Here is a 20,815-nt window from a genome sequence, read left to right on the forward strand (position 1 = left end):
CAGCACCGATAAGCTGCATAATTGATACCCTGAGCCGACAAACTGTCATAATTTTGACAAAATGCTGTCCTTTTGGTAAACTTTGCTCACTATAATATCATTATAATACCAAAACACACCTCCATCCCAAAACCTACCGGCCTCTAAGGTGAGACCACTCCTCACTGAGCCTGCGCTCTGAATTTTTCCGAGCCTATACCTTTAAAAGGAAGCGAAAAAGTTTTACACCAATCATAGAATCATAGAATCGTTTAGGTTGGAAAAGACCTTTAAGATCATCCAGTCCAACCATTAACCTACACTATCAAGTCCACTCTAAACCAATCAAGGGTAGACTAGACTAAACCATGTCCCGAAGTGCCACATCTACCCGTTTTTTGAACACTTCCAGGGATGGAGACTCCACCACCTCTCTGGGCAGCCTGTTCCAATGCTTGACTACCCTTTCCGTGAAGAAATTTCTCCTAATTTCCAACCTAAACCTCCCCTGGCGCAGCTTGAGCCCATTTCCTCTCATCCTATCGCTAACTACGTGGGAGAAGAGCCCAACGCCTACCTCACTACAACCTCCTTTGAGGGAGTTGTAGAGAGCGATCAGGTCTCCCCTCAGCCTCCTCTTCTCCAGGCTAAACAACCCCAGTTCCCTCAGCCGCTCCCCATCAGCCCTGTGCTCCAGTCCCTTCACCAGCTTTGTTGCCCTTCTCTGGACACGCTCCAGCACCTCAATGTCTTTCTTGTATTGAGGGGCCCAAAACTGGACACAGTATTCCAGGTGCGGCCTCACCAGCGCCGAGTACAGGGGGACAATCACCTCCCTGCTCCTGCTGGCCACACTATTCCTGATACAAGCCAGGATGCTGTTGGCCTTCTTGGCCACCTGGGCACACTGCTGGCTCATGTTCAGCCGGCTGTCGACCAACACCGCCAGGTCCTTTTCGGCCAGGCAGCTTTCCAGCCACTCTTCCCCAAGCCTGCAGCGTTGCATGGGGTTGTTGTGACCCAAGTGCAGGACCCGGCACTTGGCCTTGTTGAACCTCATACAGTTGGCCTCGGCCCATCAGTCCAGCCTGTGCAGGTCCTGCTGTAGAGCCTTTCTACCCTCGAGCAGATCAACACTCCCACCCAGTTTGGTGTCATCTGCAAACTTACTGAGGGCGCACTCAATCCCCTCATCCAGATCATCGATAAAGATATTAAACAAGGCTGGCCCCAAAACTGAGCCCTGGGGAACACTGGTCGTGACCGGCTGCCAACTGGACTTAACACCATTTACCACTACTCTCTGGGCTTGGCAACCCAACAAAGTATGTATGCCTAGAGTCCCTCAAGCTCCACCTGAAAGGTAAAAATACTATAAATTGGCCTAAGAGAGAGGGGATGTTAGGGAAGATACCATCGTGTGCTACTCTGACCTCTGGGATCAGTCGACGGGCTGAGCCTCTCTTCCCCCCCATCGGGACGCCTTTGGGTAAGAATCTAACACTTGGTTATACCAAGTGCCTGCCCGGGGAATTTAGAAACCTCTATAGAGTTGCTTGTATGTCTTTTGATGCATCTGTGTTATTCAAAGCTTTGGTGTTTGCATGTGCCTTGCAGTCAGTGAATTTATCACTGGTAATCCAAAGAACCTGTGTGTCTGTTGCTTTAATAAATTGCTTTGATTTATTGGTCTAGCTGTGACAGTGGTCATTGAACGCGACCAGATGCTTTAAGTGTGGCCGTGGTAGTTCATGCAGCACGACTAGACGAAAGGTGCCTACGTTATTTGTGAATCCGTAATCGTGATAGTTCAGTGTACTGAACGCGACCGGACTTGTAACGATAAATTGGGGACCTTCCAAAGCCTCTCTTGATGCAACAGATGTCTCAGCACAGTTGGTTAAGTTCAGTTATAAAATTACAGAATTGCCCCAAATAGCTGTTTTAGACCATGCCCTCTAGGTCTCTTCACAGATGCTGCACTCTTTTGCAGCCTAACGACAAGTGCAAACTTCTGCTGCATGGTGTGCCATTAGGCGCTCTTGATAATTGATCTTTGAAATACTTTGGATCAATCTCTAGTCAGAATGAAGTCATACAACTAAAGCAAGCTTCTGAAGCACCACATCCTTTCCTATAACCACGCAGAAAACTGCTTTAGGGAATAGGAAAAGCAGAAACAAATCCTCTGCACATATAATTTCCCTGTGAGAGTATTTGTTGCCTTCACGGCCCTCCATACTTAAAAACCCTCTGGTAGCTTGGGGCCAGAGGCCCTGGAAAGAAGCACTAGCTGCATGCTAGTGGAGAGTGGTCAGGGGAACTGCTGTGCAGGGCTGCAGAGACCAACGGGCCCCACCAGGGTGATGGGCTGACAGGGAGTTAACAGCAAGGCCAGAGCTGCAGCAGGCAAAGCCAGCGCTACCTCAGAAGCTGCCCAAAGCAGAGGCTGCTGCCCCCCAACATGCCCCCCGGAACCACGGTACAAATACGACAGGGGTGACAGATTCCAGCCTGAACGGCCCGTTTCCGCCGGGCGGCCGCTAGTCAGCTGACCCCAAGGGAAATCAGATGGCAGCAGCCCTGCTTCCTTCCCCTCTCGCGGAGCCTCCCGGCCCCACCCCCTATCGGCCGCGCTCGGCACGTGCCCTTCCCAGCATGCAGCAACGCGGCGGCCCAACGGACGCGTTGTACGTCCGAGGGAAGGGGCGGGGCATCGCCCTTCCCCCCGCCCACCATATGAGAGCGAGAAGGGAGGGCGGGAGATCGCGAGCGTGGCCGGCGGAGAAGGGGCGGGGCGGGGCGGGGCACGAGGCTCCGCCCACTTCCCTCCGCCGGGGAAACCAGGGCGACAGCCAATGGGGAAGGCGCCCCTGCGGGGTGGAAAGGCAGGGCTTCGGGAGGCCTCGGGGTGGGGTTGGTGCTGGCGCTGAGCTGCCGCAGCGCCACCGCTACTTGTAAACAGATCCTGCCCCGTGTGATGCGCGTGAAGTACCTGTGTGGGGGCACTGGGCATTATTCGCTGCGGCGGCAGGTTGATGATCAGAGGCGGCAGCGGCGGGATTCCCCGGCAGCGGGCGCGTGGCGGGCACCGAGCAGAGAGGAAGTGATTCCTCTCTGTCCTCCCTCCCTCCCCGCCCCGCCCCGCCTCGGTTGGGATCCAGCGCATCCTCCCCCCTCAGCGCTTTCTCCGTCCCTCCGTCGCTAAGATGGTTGATGGTGGGCAGTGAGGCGGCGCGCGGGGCTACGGGGAGCTGTTGCCGGCCGGCGCGCGGCGGGGCAGGTGGGGGCGGCTGACGGGACAGGGGCGGGGAGGTGGAGTGGGGTGTGTGCGTGGGAAGCCGCGCAGCGCCATGTCTGCCTTCGCCCTGGAGGAAACGCTGGAGGCCGACTGGGTGGCCGTGAGGCCTCACGCCTTCCAGGAGCGGGAGAAGCACAAATTCGTCTTCATCGTGGCGTGGAACGAGATCGAGGGCAAGTTTGCCATCACCTGCCACAACCGCACGGCGCAGCGCCAGCGCAGCGGTTCCCGCGAGCTCTACCGCGGCGGCCCCGAGGCCAGAGCCGCCCCCAAGGCCGGCAGCCCCACGGTGCGCAGGGGCCCGGCCTGGGGCACGGACTCCGGCCTGGCGCGCGGCTCCTCGCATCTCCGTGTTGAGGCGGGGCTGCGGGATTCCGAGCGGGGCGCGGCGGCCGAGGTGCTGCTGAAGAGCCCGCTGCGCGCCAACAGCAGCCCGGCCCGGAGGCCGCTGCGGGGCCTGGAGGCGGCAGGTGCCGCCGAAAAGACAGAAGCGCTGGAGATGGGGAAGGAGGAGGAGGAGGAGGCCGCCTCACTGTCGCTGCCGCCCTCGCTGCTGCAGGCAGCCGAGCCGGCCGCTCCCGACGCGGAGCCCGCGGGGGAGGAGTGCAGCTGGGCCGGCCTCTTCTCCTTCCAAGACTTGCGGGCTGTGCACCAGCAGCTGTGCTCGGTGAACTCGGAGCTGGAGCCCTACCTGCCTGCCTTCCCCGAGGAGCCCTCGAGCATGTGGACGGTGCTGTTCGGAGCCCCGGAGCTATCCGAGCTGGAGATGGACACACTCTGCTACAAACTGCAAGTTTACTTGCTCTACAGCTTGGATACCTGCGGCTGGAAGATCCTTTCGCAGGTACTCTTCACTGAGACTGATGACCCCGAAGAGTATTATGAGAGCCTGAGTGAGCTGCGACAAAAGGGGTACGAGGAGGTGCTGCAGCAGGCCCGCAGGCGAATCCAGGAGGTGAGGCTACCGCATAGTCCAGATATCTCCACCTTAGTATTACCTTTTCCTTACTCTGTGACATCTTTAGTTGTCCTCTCCAGCTGCTCCCCTCTACCTTTGCAGAATTGATCGATCCATGGGACAAAAAAAAAATATACAGGAAAACTCTCTAGTTTTTTAAAAAAAAAAAAAAGAAAGCAAGCTTTGAGAATCAAAGTAAGAAAATGAGGCTTAACCTTTCCAAGGTCTCTAGAGCCAGGATTTAAGAAGGTGTAATGTAGATTTCCCTAGTCATCTAAGTGTGGTTCAGTACTTTATTCTGTGCAATTGAACATAGATGTTTCTGAACAAGAATCTGAAGGATTTGGCAAGGTCTTGCTCCCAGATTTTTGTTGTTGCATTGCTTTGCACCAGGATGTGTTGGAGTCTGAATTTTTCTGTTTAATGGGGAGCAGCAACATGTGGTGTTTATTTTGACAGTACAGTTTAGGCACTTGAGGCCAAAAATTTCTAGGTTCCTACAGGCTCTGGGTGCTGAATCTGCTATTTCAAGTGAGATTATGTTTTCCAGTGGAATTGGAGGAACTACAACTTTTGTTCAGCTGGTAAATTCTTAGAGTTGGGATTTTAAAAAGCAAGCTATCTGGTCCTAGCGAGTATGTACTGTGTTGCCATTGCTAGCATCTGACAAGCATGTTTCAGAACATACCATCTCTTTTTCTCATATCATATACTGTTTAGACAGAAGCAGTTGAGGAGGTTCTGCTAACTTCTAGCATCAGTGTGTGAAAATTTTTTCACATCTTTGTGGACTGAGATATATGAGGACCCAAATGATCCTTTTTCCAGTGAAAAAGGAGAATTTTACACTTGTTCTTGTGTTTCGGTGGCCTTGGTTCAGAATGTACCTGGATCTATCTAGGTGCGACTATGTGTACGGATCATGATATGGATTTTTTTATTTTTGCAAACACCATCTAAATTCTGTTGTATGGTGTCGTGGTGTAACCCCAGCCAGCAACTCAGCACCACGCAGCCGCTCGCTCACTCCCCCTGCCCCGATGGGATGGGGGAGAGAATTAGAGGAGTAAGAGTGAGAAACACTCCTGGGTTGAGATAAGAACAGTTTAATAGTTGAAATAAAGTAAAATAGTAATGATGATAATAACAATATAATAATAACAACAATATCCAAAGCAAGTGATGCACAATGCAATTGCTCACCACCCGCCGACCGATACCCAGACAGTTCCCGAGCAGCGATCGCTGCTCCCCGGCCAACCCCCCCCAGTTTCTATACTGCCCATGACGCTGTATGGTATGGAATAGCCCTTGGGGCAGTTTGGGTCAGCTGTCCTGGCTGTGCCCCCTCCCAGTTTCTTGTGCCCCTGGCAGAGCATGGGAAGCTGAAAAGTCCTTGACTAGCATAAGCAGTACTGAGCAACAACTAAAACATCAGTGTGTTATCAACATTCTTCTCCTACTAAATCCAAACCACAGCACTGTGCCAGCTACTAGGAAGAAAATTAACTCTATCCCAGCCAAAACCAGGACAATGGATATAGATCAAGTTTGGCTGCTTCAGCTGCCCACATATATCGTACCAATATTGTGTGTTCAAAAATGTGTGCTGGTGAACATTTTGGGTTTTTTTCCTCAATGGAGTATGAGTGTATGTGCTTGCTGGTTTTGATGGCATAGTTTTGAGTCTCTGTAGGATTTGGGCCCAGCTTTTCCTTAGTGACTAGAGTTAGAGTATGAGAAAATTGTTGTTTTATCAGTGATGAAATCATAAGGGCATCTCAATGTAGCATTGTCAGGTACAAGTTTATTTCCAAACTGTTGTGTTAGGATATATCATTGTGATTTTTCTTTTTTTCATGGCTGTTTAAAGGGCTGAATTCATCCTCGTTAATTTTGGTATACAGCCATTAATTAGTCTAATAGTCTTCTGCAGTAGTTTTAGTCCAGAGAATATGAAAGCATATTGTCATCCACTTTTTTCTTTGACTGCATGAATACTTGGGAGCGTGCGCTTAGATTCACTTGGTCTTCAGCTCAGCAGTTTTTATAAGGAGCTGAGCAGGACAAGAGAAGTTCCTTTTAAACGTGTGGAGTTCGGGAACCGGGTACCTAACTCAAAGTGCGTGGTGTTTCTGAGGAAACGCTAAATTGGAATTACTGCATAAGAACTATTTTGTTTCTTGGAGAATCTCAACTTCTATTTTGTTAGCACCAGTACTATCAGTAAAAAATAAATCAGTTATCAAGAGGCAACACAAGCTTTATCCTTCAGGATCTCTGAACTACAACATCTTATTCTCTGTTAATATTCAGAACTTGGTGCAGACAAAATGGCAGAGCATATTTGTGTATTTGGCTACAGTACAACCTTCCTGTCCCATGATAACCAATCCAGTAGTGTACCTAAAGTCAGTACAGCAGTACTACTGTCAGTTGTGTAAATCGATCCTTCTTTAATTCAAGGTAGTTCATGTTTAAGAAAAGAAACCAATAGAATGACTTGCTCTTTCCCTTTTGGCTCTCAGGTTTCTCTTTTTCCTTATCTGTTAGTGGTTTACTTAGTCCACAGGAAATGTCTGTCTTTTAAGCAAATACTGATATTGTTTGTCATTTGCAATTCTAAGCAAATGAAGCAATGCATGATGAATATTGCTAGGTATTTCTGAAGTAAAGGTTTTTAATACTTTCAAGAAAACCTACTGAATCAATGTTTCATCTCTCACTTTACTTTTCCACCTGTACTTGAAGTGTGCCTATTAGCTGTTGGGAATGTTGGATTTCTGCAATTTTAAATTATTTAACCTCTTATTAGAACTTTTGGGGAAAAGGGGAAGGGATTGAGCAGCATTGGCAACCAAAATAGTATCAAGGAACATAATGAACATGGAGGGTTTTCATTAATATAAAATTGTGCAAAAAACCAAATTTAGAACTCCAAGACTTTGGCTTAGCATTTCAAAATATGCTTCTGTGGTTTATAATTATTTCATATATCTATTTTTCCAGGACAAATTCCTCTGTGCAGTTAGAATATTACTTGAGAAATGCTTGCTTTCTGTTGATTATGTTCTTTGGGGTGGAGGAGCAAAGTGAGCAACAAAACCTCTTGTGTTCATTGTTTCAGCATCCCCTACTTGGCCATCTGTTGCTTTCCATAAGTTACACACAAACCAGTTTATTTTTACAGCAGTTAATAATTGCTGCTCTTTGTAATAGGCATTTTTATCTCTGCCTCCATTATAAACCTTTAATAAGTCAGAAGAATGTTGCAAGTAGAAACAGATCCAAGATGAGGAAGAAAAATAGTTGTAGAGGAACTATATGACCTGGAATTAATTTCCACTGCATAATTTTCAGTTTTGAAATAGCACATCTTTTTTTTTTTTTTTTTTTTTCCAAATAAAACTATTAATTCTGGAATAACTTAAGAACAGTTAATTTATGTTAAAGTAAAAATTTGTATCTAAAGGAGTAAATATTGTTCTACCTAATTTTTGAAAACTAATAAACACTTGTTTGGAGCCCTTGTTCATTAAGTTTATGCCTGTTTAAAAAAAAAAAAAAAATTTCCTTTTGCTGCTCAGCTAGAGGTCTGAGCTCCCAAATGGAGACATGATACAGAATCAGTTAATGAACAGATAAAAAGATGTTGTTATTTCAACAGAGAGGATGCAACTGAATCCTTATTTGGTATTCTAGCTTCTTGGCCAGTATTTCTAAAATCTTAAACTTTGCATCTAGAAGGCAGAAAAAGTTCTCTTCTGTACTCTTGTTACAGCCATCATATTTTTATTTATCTAATCTGCAGCTGGAGTCATTAGCAGTCATTTCTGGTTGTTACAAACTAGTCCTAAGTTAATAAATATTTTAAAAGCTTGGCATTTTAAGTGTTGGAAGTTCACACCTGACTCCTGCAAGCATCAAACCCAATAGTAAGGATACTGCGATACATTTTCAGATAAGCAGAGTTAAATGTGGAGTGGTTCCCCCCCCTTCCCTTTTCTGCAAATAATAAAAATCCAAGTCACACAGATATTTTGTTTTCAAAGCGTTTCAGTGAGTTTCTGAAATGTGTTCTGTATATGTAAATACATGTTACAAGTTAAACAATTATGATGTGACATGGAAGACATGGATGTAAGGTAGAGAGGGCTATATCACTTGAGATTCTTGGACCCTTATAGCAGCAAGGATAACTAAATATGCAACAGCTTAATCATATGGTGGATCTACAGTTGCTGAAAGTCTAAGGTGTGATTACATACCATTTTAAAATACATGCTTTAAAATGGCTTCTAGGAATTCAGTGTTTAAAGGATATTAGACCACATTATCACAGTATTTGCTTCTCTCTTTAGTCTGTGTATTAAAATCTTTGAAGTCCTAAGCAAAATAACAATTTACCTTCTAAATGGAAATCTTTTATCTTTTATCCTTCTTCCATTTGATATCTTTTTGAGTAAATGTTTGGTTGTTTGGTTTTTTTTCTACTGCCCTTCCCTTTTACTTCTGTTTTATAGGTAGCTGCAAATTGCTTCAGAGATGTATAGAGTTGTGATTGTAGGTTAATTAGATTTTTGGCTGCTGCCTTTTTTTTTTTTTTTTGTCAATCTTCTTTTGTTGTATCTTTTCCAGTCTCTGTAGGATGCTTGTTTTGGATTTAAAGTAATTTTTTTTTTTCTTTTCTTTTTCCTCCTTTCTACAATGCACTTATGGCATACATATGTAGATAGACTTCATGCATTGTTTTATTAATGCCTTGTTAGTTTGACAAGAGCTAGTTGAAGGTGACGAATACTGCTGCTGTATCTGAAAACAGTAGAATGCTTAAAATAATGTACATTTATTAAAAACATGTACAAATGATATGTGCACAAAGAAAAGGACATCTGCTTGAAAAATTAGGTCTTCCTTGACAGAACTTGTCTTACATGAAACATAAGAGTACATTCTATAGAATATAGCAATACTGTTCAATATGACTCTTAGTCAGTAAGCTTAGACTTAATTTTAAGAAACTGAAGACAGCAGCTTGCCAGTCTCATAGTTCATTTCCCTATCTAAATACCTGGGAGAAAAAAAAAGGAAATAAAATGCAATATATGCTCTGTTTAACTGTCTGAACTGGGATTGAGGAACCATTTTTGTCTTCTAGTTGGAGTATTCTGATGATGAGATTATTTTATTTGATATTCCCCTTCAAAATTGTAATTATTTGTTTCCCTAGATGTAGAGATACTTTCCTCTATTTTTCGTTTAAAGTTTTTCTAGTTGATATGCAGTTGCAGCATTTTCATATGCCAGAATATTTTAAAGAGGTGTGTACCACCTATGTAATAAACACTCTGTAATCCATTGCGCTCCTTGGGATTCACAGCCCACTTAATTTCTTAGGTTTTAGAGATGATGTTGGGTTGCTTTTCTTCGTGTTTAACACTGTCATCTTGCATATTTTTTCTCAATTTTTCCAGCATTATTCTTTCTCTTTAATTGAATATCCTACCTTCAAGGCCTTCAAGTCAATGCCTTTTAATACTGCTATCTAAATCCAGTAACTATTTTTCCCCTTCATTTCTGGCTGAGATAGTATTACACAGGCAGGTTTAGAATTTCAAAGCAGATTCTAATCATTGCGTCTTTTTACATTTCTTTCTATAATATGACAAGACACTGCTTACAGATGATCAGTGAGGTTTATGTTGTTCTTTATATATGTAAATATTGCTACCACAGAGCTGAAGAAGCTACTAAAAAGTAGAGGTTTTCAGAAATGGCTGCACATACCATTTTTCCTCTTTGGGGAGGTGCTTTGAGAATCCCTTTTTAATATTAATAGAAACATACCATTGCAGCACACCAGGAAATTTCTGTTATTGGTGAGAACTTTAGTCAAAGTGGGGACTTGGTCCAACTAAAGATACATCTGTTAAACTTTTTTTTTTTTTTTTTTTTCCAGGAGATGAAAACTTAGCCATAAAGAATATGGTAGGGAGAGAAGAAAGATAGGATAGGAGGAGAGGGAAGGAGATTGATGATATTAAGATACATATTGACTAACTCAGTAATGTTATGTGTATATGTATATAAACTGAGCTGTTGCTTAGAATGTGTGGTGGGTTGACCCTGGCTGGATGCCAGGTGCCCACCAAAGCCGCTCTATCACTCCCCATCCTCAGTTGGACAGGGGGGAGAAAATATAACGAAAGGCTCGTGGGTCAAGATAAGGACAGGAGATCACTCAACAATTACCATCATGGGCAAAACAGACTCGACTCAGGGAAATTAATTTAATTTATTACCAATCAAATCAGAGTAGGATAATGAGAAATAAAACCAAATCTTGAAACACCTTCCCCCCACCCCTCCCTTCTTCCTGGGCCCAACTTCACTCCTGATTTTCTCTACCTCCTCCCCTCCGAGTGGCACAGGGGGATGGGGAATGGGGGTTGTGGTCAGTTCATCACACGTTGTCTCTGCTGTTCCTTCCTCCTCAGGGGAGGACTCCTCACACTCTTCCCCTGCTCCAGTGTGGGGTTCCTCCCATGGGAGACAGTCCTCCACGAACTGCTCCAGCGTGGGTCCCCCGCGGGGTCACAAGTCCTGCCAGCAAACCTGCTCCAGCGTGGGCTCCTCTCCCCATGGGGCCACAGTTCCTGCCAGGAGCCTGCTCCAGCGTGGGCTTCCCATGGGTCACAGCCTCCTTTGGGCATCCACCTGCTCCGGTGTGGGGTCCTCCGTGGGCTGCAGGTGGCTATCTGCTCCACCATGGACCTCCATGGGCTGCAGGGGCACAGCTGCCTCACCATGGTCTTCACCAGGGGCTGCAGGGGAATCTCTGCTCTGGTGCCTGGAGCACCTCCTCCCCCTCCTTCTTCACTGACCCTGGTGTCTGCAGAGTTGTTCCTCTCACATATTCTCACTCCTCTCTCTTCCAGCTTCTGTTGTGCAGCAGTTTGTTTGGTTCTTTTTTTGTTGTTGTTGTTTTTTCTTAAATATGTTATCCCAGAGGCGCTACCACTGTCGCTGATTGGCTTGGCCTTGCCCAGCGCAGGGTCTGTCTTGCAGCCGGCTGGCACTGGCTCTATCAGACATAGGGGAAGCTTCTAGCAGCTTCTCACAGGAGCCACCCCTGTCCTTTATTCCTAATAACATCTTATTTGAGGCTCATTTCATAGAATACCAGGTTCGAAGGGACCTCAAGGATCATCTGGTCCAACCTTTCTTGGCAAAAGCATGGTCTAGACAAGATGGCCCAGCACCCTGTCCAGCTGAATCTTAAGTGTCCAATGTTGGGGAATCTACCTGGGGAGACTTTAATGTGAAGGCAGCTTCCCTGGCAAGCGAGTTTTTGAAAAATCATCATATGGAGCTGTTCAGAGTAGATGTAAATAGAATGCTGGTGGTGTATCTGCCTATGACTCAGCTGACCAGTTGCAACCATTTTGGCCGAGGTTGTTTTCAGTTAAAACCTCTTACTGGTAAGACCCTATCTCTGGATTTCCTTTCCATTTTTTCTTATCTGTTTGTGTATTTGTACGGTAAAAGTTATCAAATGTATAGATTTTTTTTTTCTTTTTTGTTACATATGGGGCAGACAAACATTACCCATTCAGAAAAATTGGAATGTTTAGTGTACTATTTTTAGTAAATGAGTTGCTCCTGAAAAGGTGTTATGAAATACTTTCCATCATTCAGCAACATTTTTATTGTTTCGAAAAGTAAATTGAGTACCTCTGCTTTCTGAAGTGATAATTAAAATTCTTGTTTGTTTTATATGTCTGTTACAGTACTTTTCAAAATGCATTTGTAGACAAATATTTATATGACCTTCTTGTGGAAAAAATAGTATGATACTGGTGTGAGGGAACTGGATGTTTCTTTTCCTTTGAAAAATATTGTTTAAATAATCAATTGGCATTTCTTTGTAATGACTTGCAGACAATTTATATGGGAAATCTAAAATGAGTAGTAGCAAGACATCACATAACAGCATTGCGTCATGGCTTGTTCTCAGCTACTTTAGGGGAGAGAGTATTGTAAAGACTTCTGAATACAATATAATCATAGATTATTATCTTAGAAGGAGCCTCTGCAGGTTTTCTAGTGGAACCTCATGCTTAAAGTAGAAATAATTTGGATTAGGGGTTGGTTTTTTTTTTAAAAAAAAAAAAAAAGACCCACCCTTAAATAACACTGTGCTTTCTAACTGTATTGTGGTTTAACTGAGTAAGCAGCTAAACACCACACAGCTGTTCGCTCACTCCCCCCACCCTCCACAGTGGGATGGGGGAGAGAATCAGAAAAGAAAAAGTAAAATTTGTGGGTTGAGATAAAGACAGTTTAATAGGACAGCAGAGGAAGAGAAAATAATAATAATAGTAATAATATACAAAAAAAGTGATGCATAATGCAATTGCTCACCACCTGCCGACCGATGGCCAGCCAGTTCTTGAGCAGCAATTGCTGCACCCTGGCCAACTCCCCCAGTTTATATACTGAGCATGACATCATATGGTATGGAACAGCCCTTTGGGCAGTTTGGATCAACTATTCTGGCTGTGCCCCCTCCCAGCTTCTTGTGCCCCTGGCAGAGCATGGGAAGCTGAAAAGTCCTTGACTGGCATAAGCAGTACTTAGAACACACTGATGGTTTAGTTGTTGCTCAGCATTCTTATCCTAAATCCAAAACACAGCACTATGCCAGCTACTAGGAAGAAAATTAACTCTATCCCAGCCGAAACCAGGACAGTAGTCACCCCTTATTCTATACCATCTACGTCACGGCAAGGTGCTATCCCTTCCAATACATTCCAATTAATCACCACCACTTTACCTGTCTTTTAATGTATATACAAGGATATCATTCCCTTAGTGGATGGGCCATCCCTCTAAAATGTCATAGAATCACAGAACCGTTTAGGTTGGAAAAGACCTTTAAGATGATCCAGTCCAACCATTAACCTAACACTACCAAGTCCACCACTAAACCAATTAAGGGTAGAGTAGCAATTTCATGTTTCCTGGCTTGTTGGCTGGATTATTTATAATGAAAGTAAAAACTAGGAATCATTAAGGTTGGAAAGGACCTCTAAGACCATCAGTCCAACCATCAACCCAACACCACCATGCCCACTAAACCATGTCCCCAAGTGCCACGTCTGCCCGTTTTTTGAACACTTCCAGGGATGGTGACTCCACCACCTCTCTGGGCAGCCTGTTCCAATGCTTGACCACCCTTTCCGTAAAGAAATTTTTCCTAATATCCAATCTAAACCTCCCCTGGCGCAGCTTGAGCCCATTTCCTCTCATCCTATCGCTAGCTACTAGGGAGAAGAGACCAACACCCACCTCACTGTAACCTCCTTTCAGGTAGTTGTAGAGAGTGATAAGGTTTCCCCTCAGCCTCCTCTTCTCCAGACTAAACAACCCCAGTTCCCTCAGCCGCTCCCCATCAGCCCTGTGCTCCAGACCCTTCACCAGCTTCATTGCCCTTCTCTGGACACGCTCCAGCACCTCAATGTCCTTCTTGTATTGAGGGGCCCAAAACTGGACACAGTATTCCAGGTGCAGCCTCACCAGCGCCGAGTACAGGGGGACAATCACCTCCCTGCTCCTGCTGGCCACGCTATTCCTGATACAGGCCAGGATGCTGTTGGCCTTCTTGGCCACCTGGGCACACTGCTGGCTCATGTTCAGCGGGCTGTCAACCAGCACCCCCAGGTCCTTTTCAGCCAGGCAGCTTCCCAGCCACTCTTCCCCAAGCCTGCAGCGTTGCATGGGGTTGTTGTGACCCAAGTGCGGGACCTGGCACTTGGCCTTGTTAAACCTCATGCAGTTGGCCTCGGCCCATTGGTCCAGCCTGTGCAGGTCCCTCTGCAGGGCCATCCTACCCTCCAGCAGATTGACACTCCCGCCCAGTTTGGTGTCATCTGCAAACTTACTGAGGGCACACTCAATCCCCTCATCCAGATCATCGATAAAGATATTGAACAAGGCTGGCCCCAAAACAGAGCCCTGGGGAACACCGCTTGTGACCGGCTGCCGACTGTACTTAACTCCATTCAGCACTACTCTCTGGGCTTGGCCACCCCACCAGTTTTTTATCCAGCGAAGACTACGCCCGTCCAAGCCATGAGCTGCCAGCTTCTTTGGAAGAATGCAATGGGAGACTGTGTCAAAGGCTTTGCTAAAGTCCAGGTAGATGACATATACAGCCTTTCCTTCATCCCCCAGGCGGGTCACCAGGTCATAGAAGGAGATCAGGTTGGTCAAGCAGGACCTGCCTTTCATGAACCCATGCTGGCTGGGCCAAATCCCCTGGCTGAGTATATTCAGTCCATGACTTTGGGTTCCATCTGTCATCACAGTATTGCAGAGCAGGAGAGACTGCGTGCGATGTTGGACTGTTGTATGCTGAGGCCAATTCTGGTTCCAACACTACTGCACTTTCTCAGTGTCATCAAAGTTCATTCTTCATTAATCTGGGCGATTCTTATAGTAATACCGTTGATATGGCATATAGCAACCATAGTAGTGATGACTTATAGTATTATATAGCAATTAATATCATAACATTCAGGTCATTGGCTGTTTTGAAAATCAGATCCTCTTGAGGTACACATTGGACTTCCCCATCCTTTCGCATCACCCACCAAGTGCACCCAGGTCCTTGAGCAAAAGCAATCCTACAAATGGGTTTGCCTTTGCCCGAGGCAGGAGTAACCCAGACTGTCTTCCTCAGCATATTTTTCCTGTGCACTACAGGGACTTTATCTCCTTCTACAGTATGTAAAAGTGTTGATTGGGCAGGGCCAGCTCGATTGGCAGATCCCCTGGTGTTGACTAACCAGGTGGCTTTTGCTAAGTGTGTATCCCAATGTTTGAATGTCCCAGCACCCATTGCTCTCAGGGTAGTCTTTAACAGTCCATTGGATCGCTCAATTTTCCCGGAGGCTGGTGCATGGTAAGGGATGTGATATACCCACTCAATGCCGTGCTCTTTGGCCCAGGTGTCTATGAGGTTGTTTCGGAAATGAGTCCCGTTGTCTGACTCAATTCTTTCTGGGGTGCCATGTCGCCACAGGACTTGCTTTTCAAGGCCCAGGATGGTGTTCCGGGCGGTGGCATGGGGCACGGGATATGTTTCCAGCCATCCGGTGGTTGCTTCCACCACGGTGAGCACATAGCACTTGCCTTGGCGGGTGTGTGGGAGTGTGATGTAATCAATCTGCCAGGCCTCCCCATATTTATATTTCAACCATCGTTCACTATACCCGAGGGGCTTGAACCGCTTGGCTTGCTTGATTGCAGCCATGTTTCGCATTCATGAATAACCTGTGCAATACTGTCCATAGTTAAGTCCACCCCTCGATCATGAGCCCATCTATATGTTGCATCCCTTCCTTGATGGCCTGAGGCATCATGGGCCCACCAAGCTATAAATAATTCACCCTTATGTTGCCAGTCCAGATCCACCTGAGCCACTTCCATCTTAGCAGCCTGATCCACCTGCTGGTTGTTTTGATGTTCTTCAGTGGCCCGACTCTTGGGTATGTGAGTATCTACGTGACGTACTTTTACAACCAGGTTCTCTACCCGGGCAGCAATATCTTGCCACAATGGGGCAGCCCAGATGGGTTTGCCTCTGCGCTGCCAGTTGCTCTGCTTCCATTGCTGCAACCACCCCCACAGGGCATTTGCCACCATGCATGAGTCAGTATAGAGATAAAGGCCTGGCCATTTTTCTCGTTCAGCAATATCTAAAGCCAGCTGGATGGCTTTCACCTCTGCAAACTGACTCGACTCCCCTTCTCCTTCAGCAGTTTCTGCGACTTGTCGTATAGGACTCCATACAGCAGCTTTCCACCTCCGATGCTTTCCCACAAGACGACAGGACCCATCAGTGAACAGGGCATATTGCTTTTCATTTTATGGCAATTTATTATACAGTGGGGCGTCCTCAGCACGTGTCACCTCCTCCTCTGGTGATATTCTAAGGTTTTTCCCTTCTGGCCAGTCCATGATCACTTCCAAGATTCCTGGGCGACTGGGGTTTCCTATTCGAGCCCGTTGTGTGATTAGTGCGACCCACTTACTCCACGTAGCATCAGTTGCATGATGTGTAGAGGGGACCCTCCCTTTGAACATCCAGCCCAGCACCGGCAGTCGGGGTGCCAGCAGGAGCTGTGCTTCAGTACCAACCACTTCTGAAGCAGCTCGAACCCCTTCATACGCTGCCAATATCTCTTTCTCAGTTGGAGTATAGCGGGCTTCGGATCCTCTGTATCCCCGACTCCAAAACCCTCGGGTTCGGCCTCGAGTCTCCCCTGGTGCTTTCTGCCAGAGGCTCCAGGTAGGGCCATTCTCCCCAGCTGCGGTGTAGAGCACATTTTTAATATCCTGCCCTGCCCGGACTGGCCCAAGGGCTACTGCATGAACTATCTCCCGTTCACATTACAATGTGAATACTTATTTCTGTGTTACTAACAGCAGAAAAAAGCCTAGCACTCTATACAATGAGCACTCCTATACAATTAGCCCTTGTTTGCTATGATTTCTGTAGCTTATTTGTGGCTGTGCTACTCCAAGTAACATACTAAATTCAAACAAATACCTGCTTTTTTGGGGCACTCATTTGGCATGATAGTGTAACTCAGGAGTGGCATAGCCACGTCCCACAGTAAGGTAAGGTGATCGGATAAGTACCATCTTAAAATAAAAGCAACTTTACCATGATGTTACACATATGTTTGTCTTGTATACAGAAAAGGAGATGCATAGTTTTTAATTGCTGACATCTCCCTCTTGAGCTTTCAGAAGAGATCTGGTGTGCCATACATTGTTGTCAGAGTTGTTGGCAGCTTTAAGCCTGAGCCTTTTGATATTACAACAATTGTTTTTTTTTATATGTATACACACACACACAGAGTTCTGCTGAGATTTCTATTTAGAATTTTGTGTGGGAGGAGAGAAGATGCATTGTTCAGTAATGATGCGTACATGGAAATAATGTTTTTGCTCACTTGGATACATTAAAATACTATTTCAATTTTTCTTACCCAGTAGTTCAGTTCTTTTCCTTTTCTGCAGACTTGTATTACAGGTAGTGCATTTGAGGTGCATTTTGGTAGGCAGTGTAAATGAACTTGACAAAAATAATTGTTACTGTCTTAGGAGCTGTTAACCTAAATGTAAACGAAGATAACTGATATGAGTGAAAGGAGGCCAAGATCGCCAATCTGTAGTGTGCTGGTCTTAGCCTTCTGGTGTTCTCTCTGCACTCAGGTACTTGGGTACGCAGGCTCTCTGCATGCAGGTAAAAGACTGTCTTAAACAGGGTTTAAAGAGGAATAATGTGTCTAACTTGATAGGAGCAGCTCTTCACAGGCCTAGAAGACAGCATGAAACATCTTATGAAAGTGTTCCTTTTTATTTCTTGTGTTTTAAACACCCTGTGTTTTATTTCCCAATATCTTTTTTTTGTTTTGTTTTGTGTGCGTGTGTGTTTACTGTTTGTTTCTTAGAGTAACTGCAAACTTTGAACTTGTTTGTTATATGTTTTATGTGTACATTTGGTTTGATTATTTTAATTAGCTCATTCCTGCTGTAAATAACCATTCAGAAAATCCTCCCAAAATCCGGACAATAACCTTTGCTATGCATTGGCATACACTTCAATTCTCTGTCTTCAAAAGCCTGGTTGAAAAAATTGAACGTTTTTGTCCACTCAGTAGGTGGATGATTGCTTTATGTACCACTTAAACTGTGTGGTTTCCAAATGAATTTAATATGTAACTTACTCATCTGTATCCTCTTTTAATCTTAGGAGGTTAGACAGATGTAGTACTGATTCCAGCACTTCTCATGCTGGGCAGTATTACCTTATTTGTTTATGTTATCTCAACTCTGTGTCCATTTTTGTATTCTCTTAGATGATTTCTGTCCCAACAGTAAAATATACTTTAGATCTGTACTGGGGAGTCAGGCTTTGGTCTGTTACTGGGGCATTCACCTGCTAAAATAATGCAAATGGTCTTTTTATACTACAAAGGTAAGGATGTCGATGGCAATGCAATCATGCAAACAAAAAGCTAAATGTTCTGGCAAGGCTTGATCTTTTAATCACAACAGGTGATATTTAAATACAGGACCATGCGTATAAGAGAAAAGTAGAACCATAGAATATCTCAAGTTGGAGGGGACCCATAAGGATCATCAAGTCCATTCCCTGCTCCACGCAGGGCAACCTAAAACTAAACCATGTGGCTAAGAGTGTTGTCCAGACGCTCCTTGAACTCTGACAGACTTGGTGCCATGACCACTTCCCTGGGGAGCCTGTTCCAGTGACCGACCACCCTCTCAGTGAAGAACCTTTTCCTAAGGTCCAATCTGAACTTCCCCTGACGCAGCTTCATTCCATTTCCTCATGTCCTATCGCTGGTCACCAGAGAGAGGAGATCAGCACCTCCCCCTCTGCTGCCCCTCTTGAGGAAGCTGTAGACTGCGATGAGGTCACCCCTCAGCCTTCTCTTCTCCAAGCTGAACAAACCAAGTGGCCTCAGCTGCTCCTCATAAGTCTTGCCCTTGAGACCTTTCACCACCTTGGTCACCCTCCTCTGCACACACTCTAATAGTTTGATGTCCTTCTTATATTGAGGCACCCAAAACTGCACACAGTGCTCGAGGTGGGGCCACGCCAGTGCAGTGTAGAGGGGGACAGTCACCTCCCTTGACCGGCTAGCTATGCTGTGCTTGATGCACCCCAGGACACAGTTGGCCCTTTTGGCTGCCAGGGCACACTGTTGACTCATATTCAACTTGCCCTCAACCCAAACCCCCAGATCTCTTTCCGTGGGGCTGCTCTCCAGCCTCTCGTAGGTATAACCAGGATTACCCTGTCCCAGGTGGAGAATCCGGCACTTGCTCTTGTTAAATTTCATATGGTTGGTGATTGCCCAGCTCTCTAGTCTATCCAGATCTCTCTGTAAGGCCTCTCTACCCTCGAGGGAGTCCACAGCTCCTCCTAGTTTAGTATCATCGGCAAACTTACTTAAGGTACATTTGATTCCTGCATGCAGATCGTTTATAAAAACATAAAAAGAGCACTGGCCCTAAAACTGAGCCCTGGGGAACCGCACTGGTGACTGGCCGCCAGCCTGATGTAACCCCATTTACTTTAACTCTTTGAGCCCAACCCATCAGCCAATTGTTCACCCATCATATTATGGACTTGTCTAGCCGAGTGCTGGACATACAAGTAGTTTGCCTGTAGTACAGATTTCATGTACTTGAGACTTCTGCTCATTACCAGGACATGTGGGAGTGCGTGTATTTGTTTTTAGTGAGATTTTTTAATTTGTTTGTTTAAAGATAGCTTAAAAAGAGAGAGAATAGAAACAATTTTAAGCATGTTCTAAGATAACTTGCAGTATAAGTTCAGTTGCTAAAATTTTGCATCCAAATTTTATGTACTCTGGAGCTTTACTTCATTGGAAGTCATTGTCTGGAGCTCATTGCAAGTGTATCAGCAGGAGGATTTGGTATTTTATACTTAGGACTGCTGTTCAGTGGAAAGGATGGAGTATCTAAAAACTACTCGATCTGCAGTACTGTACTTCTCTCTGAAAACAACTATCCTTAGTTTTACCTGTGATCTTAAATATGCTTCTCCAATTAAAAATCTTTATAATTCTTCCTGGAAATGGCAAGTAATACTATCAGGCTTCCAAGAACCTTAATTCATAGGAGAATAGGGTATTCTGTAACTACTGTTATTCCAAAAACATGAAAAAGCTTAGGAAGAGACTGAAAAATATCTTTATGGCTCATTTTAGCTAAAAGTGGATGTTTGTCATGTTGCAATGTTTTTATAAAATATACAAAATAATATGGGAATAAAAGTGAAAGTTTTGGGAATAATAGCAAAGGAAATGTAAGACTCGACTCTTCACTGATTAAATCAAGCTTTGGATTATGCTCCCAACTGAGGGCAACTTGCACATAATTGCACTGTCCTCTGTAATGCTTTTAAAGCTTTATGAACAGAATATTTTTTTTTTAAATACTGAAGACAGAAATAATCTCTGTTATATCAGTCCAGCTGATTGCAACGGAGGAGCACAAGCAGCTAACAGAGGACACACAAGGGATACATGTGGACAAGGAGAGGCTTGTCTGAACAGGGTGTGTTCCCTGAGCAACTGACCCTAGACCTGCTGATTGGACAAGACAGCAAGGGGCGGAGCCTGCACCCAGTAGTGCAGGAGATTTAAAAAGGCTAAAACAATCAGCCCAGCTGATTGCAATGGAGGAGCATATATATTTCCCAGCAAGCAGGTGTGCAGCAGTGGGCAGCATGGTGACTACCTGGCAAAAAGCAGTGTCCTCTGCTTCTCCTGAGCTTCTAGCACCTGGTAGAACCAATGCAGCCACACAGACAGAGCTCCTGTCAAAGCAGACAACCACTCAGGTTTCCAGCTGTGGGATGTGCGAAGGGATGTTCCTGGAGGTGGAAAGTGATAGCAAGGAAGCCTGTGAGAGGTGTGACCAGATAGATGAACTGCTCTGCTTGGTGG

At 45.3% G+C, this 20,815-nt stretch overlaps 1 protein-coding gene across 2 annotated transcripts in view; it reads left to right on the forward strand.

The window, feature by feature from the left end:
• Positions 1-3,332: 3,332 nt before the first annotated feature.
• Positions 3,333-20,815, forward strand: part of LOC142596511 (junction-mediating and -regulatory protein-like) — a 91,700-nt gene continuing 74,217 nt past the window's right edge. Inside the window, exons 1-2 of one of the 2 annotated variants that reach the window (XM_075725653.1) lie at positions 3,333-3,584; positions 3,639-4,235. In XM_075725653.1, the coding sequence (XP_075581768.1) occupies positions 3,333-3,584; positions 3,639-4,235 (849 nt within the window). Of the gene's footprint in view, positions 4,236-20,815 lie in introns of both variants that reach the window. The other variant, XM_075725652.1, reaches the window with a different exon arrangement.

This window comes from Pelecanus crispus, chromosome W (genome assembly GCF_030463565.1).
Source record: "Pelecanus crispus isolate bPelCri1 chromosome W, bPelCri1.pri, whole genome shotgun sequence".
NCBI lineage: Eukaryota > Metazoa > Chordata > Aves > Pelecaniformes > Pelecanidae > Pelecanus > Pelecanus crispus.